The sequence below is a fragment of the Aptenodytes forsteri genome, unplaced genomic scaffold, assembly GCF_000699145.1.
Source record: "Aptenodytes forsteri isolate BGI_AS27 unplaced genomic scaffold, ASM69914v1 Scaffold340, whole genome shotgun sequence".
NCBI lineage: Eukaryota > Metazoa > Chordata > Aves > Sphenisciformes > Spheniscidae > Aptenodytes > Aptenodytes forsteri.
Genome location: NW_008795441.1, coordinates 695,599 through 705,835, shown reverse-complemented (window position 1 = coordinate 705,835; position 10,237 = coordinate 695,599). Strand labels below are relative to the sequence as shown.

General features: G+C 37.9%; 1 protein-coding gene across 1 annotated transcript; it reads left to right on the top strand.

The window, feature by feature from the left end:
- Positions 1-431: 431 nt before the first annotated feature.
- Positions 432-9,129, top strand: NUP35 (nucleoporin 35). Its single transcript, XM_009281066.1, has 8 exons — positions 432-601; positions 2,550-2,677; positions 4,388-4,448; positions 5,067-5,208; positions 5,602-5,671; positions 5,762-5,890; positions 7,954-8,121; positions 8,488-9,129. Exons 1-8 carry the CDS (start codon positions 442-444, stop codon positions 8,563-8,565), a joined length of 936 nt encoding a protein of 311 aa, XP_009279341.1. The 5' UTR covers positions 432-441; the 3' UTR covers positions 8,566-9,129.
- Positions 9,130-10,237: the final 1,108 nt, after the last annotated feature.

Here is a 10,237-nt window from a genome sequence, read left to right as displayed (position 1 = left end):
TGGGGCGGCAGGGCCGCGGGGAAGCCGCGATGTGGCTGGCGTGGGCCCGCGATGCTATGTCGGAGCACGTTCTCCGGGCTGGGGCGCGGAACCGACCGGCAGGGGAGGAGAATCCAGCCTTAGCATGATTGCTTTTACATAAGAAGCAGCTTTAAAACAACCCCAAAACCATATTGCCCTCAAAACAAGAAATCTATCCGTAACCAAAGTAGTATATTTTAAGAATGAAGTCTCAGCTTGGCAGTTCTTGTAGTTGCAAAAAATGCAAGATTGTGATAAACTTTGCTTACTTGGAAAATAAATGATTAGAACTTAGTCACTTACTGTATATTGTTTTACGTTTCTTTAATAGAACCGCTATTTAGGCAATGTAAAAGGCTAGATTGCTTGGCTCCTTCCATGTTTTTAAATTTTGTTTTCATTAACACAGGAGCTGAGCCAATGACTCTTGGCTCCCCGACATCTCCAAAACCAGGAGCTAGTGCTCAGTTTCTTCCTGGATTCTTGATGGGTGATTTACCTGCGCCAGTGACTCCACAACCACGTGCTTTAAGCGGCCCTTCAGTTGGTGTAATGGAAATGAGGTCTCCGCTACTTGCAGGTCAGAACTGGTTCAATGCGGGAAAAATTGTCCTGAAAGTAAAACTTCGGTTTGTCTTATTGCTCTACATGACTGTTGCAGACTTGAATTCCTGTAGTTTTATAACTTGCTATAAATGAACTCAAGTCATTGAATAAACAGTGAACTCCAGTGTATTCAATGGAGTTTGGCTAAATTCTTCGAAGTAGACTTAAGTTTAATAAATGTTTTAAACATGGCAGTTTTGGTACCAGGAAAGGTTGCTTTCACAAGGAAGGTAATATGAACCTCTCCTAATATAAAATCAATTTATACAGCTCTTTACAAGTCAGTTGGACATACAGCCTTCAGTGTTTTCTCTTTGTTTAAAACAGAGATGTCTGCTGGCAAACTTAAATGCAGCTTGTGCAACCTGCTGACTTCTTTGCAATGAAATTCCAAAAAGTCACTTACAGATTGTCAGACTTCTAAAAACTGGATGGAGGAAAAACTAAAGAATACTTCTTAATTATTATGTAGTGGTTGTATTTACAGTCTTGATGTCTGCTGTAATTGGGCTGGAGTAGATGCTCATCTCTTTCCAGCCACCTAATTGATCTGACTAGAAAAAGTCCTTACCCATGTTTCTAAGATGGTGGTATTATATGTCTGTTTTCTTCTCTGAGAAGTATGAGTAAATAGTTAATAGCTTCATTGATTTATTTCATGTCATGAGTGATCTTGGCTTTTGTATTAAATCAGTTGGTGTAATCTAAATATGGTGTTAGTGTGCTAGTTGTTTTGAAGGAGAAATGGAGGATTAAAGTACTGCAAGATAATTTTAGATATTCTTTTCTTTCAATTTCAAGCAGAATTGGACTCGATGATCCTTATGGGTCCCTTCCAACTTGAGATGTTCGATGACTGGTGGTCTGGTGGTCTCCTGCTTCTTGCTCTTGTCCATCCCCCCTCTCCTCCATACATACAAGCCTCTTAGGAAAACATTTATGAAATGTGAATTTCACCTAATTGTTTTTAAAAGGGTTTATTACAGCCTCAGAGTGTCAATTCTAGAAAAGGAGGAACCAGTAAGATACTAACACAGGCCTCCCAAAATGAGTGGTTAAGTATATCACTTAAACTGAAAACCTTGATAGGATAATACACTGTAACAGTTCTTGGATGTGTTAAACAGTTCAGATAGGAGTCTTGAAGCTCAGAATTTAGGATTGAAAAGTACTTTGGAAAAGCTTAATTTCCAAATGTTTTGCAAGTGAAAACTTAAGTCAAACTACTTTTTTTTTCCCCCTGGGGTGAACCCACACAAAGTGTTCAGAGATATGTCAAGTTCTCTGTCAGTTTAATTCTCTGTTATACTGGAAGTCCCAAAGTTTACAAAATGGGAGAGCAGCTGGCTTAATTTCATCCTGTCTAAATGCAAGCTAGTCCCTGCTCTCAAGAGCTTACATTTTTATTTAATGTGAAATTAAATGGGAAAAAAGGAATTTGGACAGTGGGAGAGTGACAGCATGTGCAATGTCTGTGTGCATTTTGGTATGGTTATTTAGCATGTAGAATGTCTCAAATCTTAAAAACCTTACTTTTGCATCTCTGCTACAGGGAAGTTAGTCTCTGAAACAATTAAAATACACTACTAACCTGCCTTAAAATAGGAAGGTGTAGTTTTCCTCAGAACTTCGTAAAAAGAGCAAGTGCATGTAAGTAGTGCATATACTGAGTTAATAAGAGGTCTTAAAGTTTTAGATGATACTTGTGTAAGGAAGCAATTTCTGACACATAGGTGATATTCTTATGTAGAACATTCAAACCTGAACGGTTTGGTAGGCCAGATGGTTTTGCGAACAAACCCCCAGTGAAACAATCAACAGTCTTTCGTGGCTGAATTTACTGTTGACGTTTCAAGAACAAGTAGCAGTGGAATAAAATTACAAGTTTTCTCATGCTCTTCATTTGTTCCTTTTAATTGCAGGAGGATCTCCCCCACAACCAGTAGTTCCTACGCATAAAGATAAAAGCGGTGCTCCACCAGTTAGAAGCATATATGATGAATTATCTAGTCCTGGACTTGGATCAACACCTCTAACCTCAAGAAGACCAGTAAGTGGCTTAGGTACTGGCCTATTCTTAGCAGAAGATGTGAGGTAGCTTACTGCTTCAGTGAATTCTTTAACTCAGTTGTATAAACTGCTGTAGCAAAATGACTGGTGAGTCTTCAGATCATGCTGTTGCTTAATCTGGGTGATTGGTGTGCCTGTTCCTGTGTAGTCTAAATGAGAGCTGCAGTTGTGGAGCTATCTCCTGTCGTTACTGATTTTCGATACTGTAGAGAATGAAAAATGCATATCATGCCTCTGCTATGCTTTGTACGTGACAAATGCAGACTTGTTGCAGCTTTTCACCTTCTTGTAAATTTATTGGGCTGCTGATTGCCAGAAGGATCCAAATATGCGTTATCTTTTCTTTTAGTGGGCAATAGAGGCACTTACTGAAATAGAAGGAATTTTGTGCTGAGTAAAATATCTAATCAAAATTTGGGCAGGGAGGTGGGGTTAATTTTGAAAGAGTAACAGTAAAATTTCTATGAAGGTCATTCTAATAATAAGCTCCGCTGCTTACCTCAACTGAGCAGTCAAGCGTTAGCAGGTTCTTTTTCAGTGAACATGATTCTTTTGATGCAAGGAGAAGGCCTTTCACTGAATGAGCAGTCTTTTTATTGAGTGTTGCCTTCTGAAAAGTTCATTCTGAAAGTTCAAGTTCTCTGTGAAGGACAGAATCCAATATTGTCTTAAAGGACTGGATATTTAAAAAACAAAATAATGAGCAGCTATCAGAATGCATGTTGCTAGGTCTACAAGTGCTCCAGTTTGTTTGATCTTCTATTTAAGAAATGCCATGATTCAGGCTAAAAATACACCAAAATTGTTTTGGATATTGAAATCCTTCTATGTCAAAAAGAAAATAAGTACTAGCAGCTAAAACTCGAAGTATGCTTTCCTTCAGTGCAGTTGCACTAAGTAGTTGAGAGGAAAAGTAAGTCTAGTGATGAGGAATACAAGTGGGGGTTATGCTCCCATGATTTCTAAGCCTTTTAGACAGTGAAAATCAGATGCTGGTAACTTGTGATACTGGCATCCTTTCCATCAGGATGTGTGTGAATGTGTGAATTACTATACTACAGCAATAGCGAGATGCCTATTTTGAAAAAGTTAAACTATAAGGTTTGTGAGTATTGATATCTAAAGCTACTTGGTTTCACAAAGCATATGTGATTGGTGTTAGGTAATGGATTTTTCAGTTCCTATTACCTGAAGCTCACCCTAAGCCTAAATAAGCTTTCTTCTTGCATACCAGCAGCTCTTTCTTGTTAGATGATAAAATATTGTAGACAGACCCTGAATCCTGTTGCTTGTTGTGCTTCTCTTCTGTAGTTTGCTCTACGCTCCCATACTATCTCTGATAGTTGCATTTAAGCCGTTGATCAGGAAAGTTAACTGCATTCACTTCTAAGGCTTAGTAATCAGCTGGAAGTTCCAGAATGTAATAGTTGAGGCCTACTGGATGTCCAGGCTATCTGCTGGGCTGTGTGATAAAACATAAAAACATTGTCTAATAACTTTTCATTAACAACTTTTAATAATCTTGTATTAAATATACATGTAAATGTCTGTTCTTACTCTTGAAAGTTAGGAGTAACTTAAGGCAAACAGTTAACATTCTTGCCTGATGCTTAAGTTGCCTGAAAATGATCTCTTCGGATCTGAGAAGTGTACCTGTAAGAATGATTTGTTACTCTGTATTTTAATGCAGGCCAGCTTTTCTCTAACACAGAGCCCATTGGTTGGAACTATGCCATCAACTCCTGGAACAGGTAGATGTCCTGTCAAAATAGACAATTTACTTTCTTACTGCTTTCCTTAATACACACAAATCATCACTGTTCAAGCTACATCAACTCCTTGCTAATGTGTGGAGGAGTTGCATCTTTATTTACTAGCTTTTCAAAAGGTGTGTGGATGTGAGTAGGAAATACTTTTCCACTCTGAGACTGACTGAATTTCAATCAACTTTAGTCATTCCTTATTCAAAACTTGTTGAACTGAGCACACTGGTGGTTGTACTTGAGTGAAGCAGCTGAGACTGGTGGGTCACCTTCCATCTTCATAAGGTTTCCTATCTTGTGTATGAACCCGTGGCTTCTTGCTAAGCTTAATTCTGCTGTCTTGTTCCTATTTGGCTTCTGTATTAAGCTGCTGGTGTTTAGAGGTCAGGGAGAAAGCTAGGTTGCTAGTCATAAAACTTACTAGCATGCTTGCAGACGTGAAGTTTGAATTGACTTACTGTTTGTCTGTGTCTGCAAATAAATCTCCATCAAACTTCCATATACAAGTGAAATGCTTGATACTGAATTTATTCTTTTACTATAGGCTCTTAAGCTTATCTGTCTTGCAAAAGTAATTTGTCAAACAATGCCATTTCAATTTAACAGCTTCAAGTATGTTCAGTCCTGCAAGTATTGGGCAGCCTAGGAAGACTACTCTGTCTCCTGCTCAGCTAGATCCTTTTTATACTCAGGGTGATTCCCTGACTTCAGAAGATCAACTTGATGACACATGGGTAACTGTATTTGGGTAAGTTGATTTCCAAAGTATTAGAAAAACCATGGGTGAAGTCTTTGCAGCATATGGAAAGAAGTACCTGGATGCTGGTGTTGTCTGGCATTCCTGGGTTCTGGAGGAAATACAACTGTGGTTAAAGCCAGCAAATGCGTATATTTTAGTGAAGCATCTTAACTTAAGCTACATGTCAATTTTCTCAAGTTAAAAAGGCAGCCTTCTACCGTTGAGGGGTGTGGTGAAGTAGAAATGCCTAGACGGTAATATTCCTCAAGTCACTGCTTCTAAAATGGCATTAACACACTGGTCTCTTTTGGATTTCTAAAAGCCATTCATAGGGTTGTATTTTAACAACAGAATTCTTAAACTACTCGTTATAATTTTTTGAGTATTTTTTCTGTCTTTCAGATTTCCTCAGGCATCAGCTTCATATATTCTTCTACAGTTTGCTCAGTATGGAAACATATTAAAGCATGTGGTATGTCTTAGTTTGAGACTTAGTTCGGAAAACATTCTGGCTCATTCTTTAAAAGGCTAAATTTCACAATTTTCACTTAATCTCATACAGATGTCCAACACAGGAAACTGGATGCATATTCGATATCAGTCTAAGCTTCAAGCCCGGAAAGCCTTAAGCAAAGACGGAAGAATTTTTGGTGAATCTATCATGATTGGTGTCAAGCCATGTATAGATAAAGTAAGTTAACAGCTGCTTTTATTTAAATATAAGGCACTCTGCTTTTGGGCTTCCTCTTTATTTTCCCTGACCTCTTTGATTTTTTTCTTTTTGAATTGCAAGCATAGGTAGTTCAGTTATATTGGTATAGTCTATTATATCTTACACGAGTTTTTCCTAAGTATTTGACAAAATTTCCTGAGAAGGATCTTTATGGGAAATCTCTGTGCTCCTTGGATGTTACAATGCACAGAATTATATTGCTGTACAAGATGTGAAGTGAAACCATAACATAAGAGGCAATTGAGATAAGAGTTTCCCAGACTGGAATTTGTGGCATTTAGGGGCTGCAATAGATACGTGATGGCAGATTAAGACTGTTATGGCTCCTAATTGTCCCTCTCTTTTATGTGAGTATTTATCTGATTCTGGCTTGTCAGTTTATCTTAGTACATCGGACTGAAAATTTGTTAGCAAGACAGTCCTGATCCTATTCTCCCACCTGCCCCCACCCCCACAAAAACATGTCCCTTTCTTGTAAGTAGTGGTTGGGGTAGGCATGGCTGTACTTCAGTCTAATTTTAGCATGAGTTATTAGTTTCTAGGCATTGACAATGCCCTGACCGTTAATTCTTGCAGCACTTTGCGTTGGGTACTGTACCTTAGCTTAAGCAAATGACAGTCATTCTTTTGTAGTTCACAGATTATTTTTTTTGTGTCCTCTAAGGATAAGTGATGCTAAAGAGTAAAATAAGCTTTCAAATGTAAACCATTCTGAGAAGGCAGCCCTAGAAACTGAGCTTGCAATTACTTCAATTTTTATCAGTGCGAAACGTTTCTTATACTGATTAAAATTCAGAAACAAATGTACTTCAGTGCCCCTTTCCTCTGTGGGCTGCTGATGGTAGGACTTCCAGTCTCTTCTTACCTTATTTACTATTTTGGTGTCCAGTTTTTATCAGTGACTGAATTGCCTGTAAGCTGAAACTCTAGAAGTAATGATCTAAGACACTTAATTGTCAGGCATCTGATCTTTGTTGCTTTTGAATTCTGATTATGTCTTTTGTGGATAGTGTCCGCTTTCAAATATCCATAAATAAACCCATAATCATTAACCTGTATTTCTGGAGGCAAGAGAGATTTCTGGAGACTAATCCATTGAGGGTTTGGCATTCGCCTGTAAAACTCTTCCTTGCAATTGAAAACTAGATATGATGGATTTGACATCAGTGCTTAGGCTTCTGATTTAAAAGTAGCAGTTAGTTCCATGGGTTCCCCGTGTGCTGAGCAGAGTCAGCTGCCACCCACACTGCGTACCAATCCTATCCTGTATTTTGGATAGCTGTCTCTGGCCAGATGTGCTTCTGAATTTCTGCTGTCTTTAGGCTGGTTGAATGCTGTACTCCGCTGAGTCTAAATGCAGCTATTTGGGTCTCCCCAGGCTGGTTATCATTTCCCATCTTGCTTTCTGTGGGTTCTTGTGGAACTCATGGTTCCCATCAAGTCACTTGCTGCCTCTTCCATTCCACATGCATTCCTTTCTAAACATAAGCTTACAAAATGGAGCCTTCTGACTCCTTTTCTAGCATTTGCTAAGGGGACTGAGTGAAACTCCTTGGCAAGTTAAATCTGAGCAAAAAGCTGCAAGTTGGTAAAGGCTTGGAGACTGTCCTGTATGGATCAAGTAAAATATTTTAGAAGTATTTAGAAAGAGCATGTTATGCTACTTAGTTCAACCAGGCTTGAAAAAAGTTACTGCTTGAAGTTTTTGTTGCAAGTCTTAACAATTTATTTTCTCTATACTGTTTCAAACTTGGCTGACATTTAGTACATACAGTGAACAAATTACAAGCTTCCACTACTTTGCAATGGCATAACCCAACATATAAATGATTGCAGTGAGGAAAATGCTTGGTGGTGGTGTGTACTTGAGTGCTCTGTACTGACAGGCAATTTACCTGTGGTCTTTGCTTACTTTGAGATGTGAACATATTTTATCAAACAATTCTAGGTAATTCTAGATAATAAAGGTTGAAATACTGCTTTTTAGTATTTGTTTACATTATATTAACCCTCTTTTTAAGAGTGTGATGGAAAACTTTGAAAGAAGCTCTACATCCTCAATGTCTTCAGTTTTCACTCCACCTACAAAATCCGTTGGCACACCAGTACAACCTGCAAATAATACTACAAGGATTTCTACAATGAGACCTCTTGCAACAGCATATAAAGCTTCCACTAGTGACTATCAGGTATTTTAAGGGAAACAGAAGCACGTGTTTTTGTGCTATCTCCCCTTAGTTGTATGAGGCTGTACACATTAACTTCAGTGTGACCTTAGCCTTTATCTTCTCCTGTCATTTCCTTAAAGATGTGGTTCAAGTACAAACTCAGTCTGTTCAGTCTCTAAAATAATAATAATAAAAAATAATAAATTAATGACTTGTCACTTTTCCAGATGTTAAGGCCTTGTTTTGAAAATCTCTCAAACATTTTGTCAAAATATAGTAGCACTTAGGAAAAGAAAAGAAAAAAAACCTGGTTAGTTTAAAAAGAATTAACCATATGTTGACTGATTCTCTTTATTTTCTCTCTTCCTCTTTCCCCCCGCCTTCTAGGTGGTTTCTGACAGACAAACTCCTAGGAAAGATGAAAGTATTGTATCTAAAGCGATGGAATATGTGTTCGGCTGGTAATACATAAGAAGTAACACACTAAGTTGGTCAGGGTTTGAAATATGCTACTGGCATCTGTGGTTAGTTGTATAACTACTGGTGGCAGTATTTTAACTTGCATCTCACCTGTTATGCCTTCAGTTAATTCAGCAGACATGTAGCTTGCACTTTAAATGATGGCAATGTACACATGGTTTTAAAAACTGAGTAAGTGTAAATATAAGTGCTTTTTTCCCATTTGTGCTCTGATTGCATGATTGTAGAAAAAATATCAGCACTGACTTATCCACTGTAATTACTTTCTGTGAATTACTTCCCAGTAAGTTGGAGATATTTAAAATGGCAGCTTTATTTACTGATGCCTTTAATTTTATTGTTTGGGTTTTTTTTCTGGAAAGATGATGAGCTACTTGCAGGAAGAACACTATGCGCAGCTGGCTCCCAAGGACAGGGACTGTTCTTGGTATATGTGATTTTAATTTTTTTTATTAGGATTCATTGCTGTTTTATTATCTCTGGCATCATGTTCTAAATATCATAGCAACCTTTTAACTCTTTGTTTTATTAATAAAGCTAAATAAAGTCAAGTTTTTCTTGGGTTGTTTTTTTAAACAAGTATGAGTTCTGTTAGGAAAAACTCTTTGCAGTACTCTTAACTATTAAGTATGATGCTGCCTAACGTTTATTAAAGTGTTATCAGCAGAGCAGATGCTGCTGATTTTTACTGAAGTAGTACCAATCAGTGTTAAAACTAGCTAATGTTTAAATGTTGTCTCCATGGGTATTTTATAGCAGTGTGCACTTAACAGGTAAGAAACTGTAGCATTCTAAGCTATAAAATGTTGAGTTGAAATAGCTGAATAGAAAAATGCCAAGTGTCAGTGACCGGAGCTGCTTTCATTTCAAGACTCTTCTAAGAAATTTTCTCTAAGGTATTGGCTGAATGATGATTTTTGTTTTTAAATTGAACTTCCCCCCTTGAAGTTTTCTTCTGGAGGTGAGCCTCTCAAGTAATCGTGTCATGTAAGCTTATAGTCTTCAAGATAAAGTCTCTTTCATCTGGGAAGAGAGCAGTTTTTTTTCTCCAATACTTGGGAAACTACATGCAACTTTTTTGATTTTGTGGCTGTGTTAGTGTGGGTCAATAGTGTGTTGGTTAGGTGAATATCCAGTCATACCCATTCCCATGCTTTGCTTCACACTGCGGTGCGGTCTGAGTTCTTCAACTGCACTTCTCTGATGAAATTAGATTGAAAGATTAATCTAGGAGCATGCCTAATGTCCCTCAGATGCTAATGGGCATCCAGTTTACAGGATTAAGCTAGAGATAGTCCTGAGTAAAATCCCCAAAGCACTTAGTGAGAAGTCAGGTTTCTACCTCAGGGCACTTTGTGCTTCATTGTATGCTTTAGAAGTAACCTACATGCAGGCAGGTTCAGAGATTTTTGAGATGCGTTTTACTGTATTTGCTGGCTGATGCTTTTGGAATATTGATTGCTACTCATCCATTTGCTTTTGATCAAAGGGAGCTGCTCAAACCTAATTAATATCTGAACGTGTTTTCTCAGAATACATCTGGCTTTTTCTTGGTGAAAAATATTTGTCATGCAGGTGACTTCAGAAAGAAAATAAGTAGTTCAGCTAAATTCTTAGTTTGCTAGTTGCTTTGCAAAATACACTTCTGGTACACTTC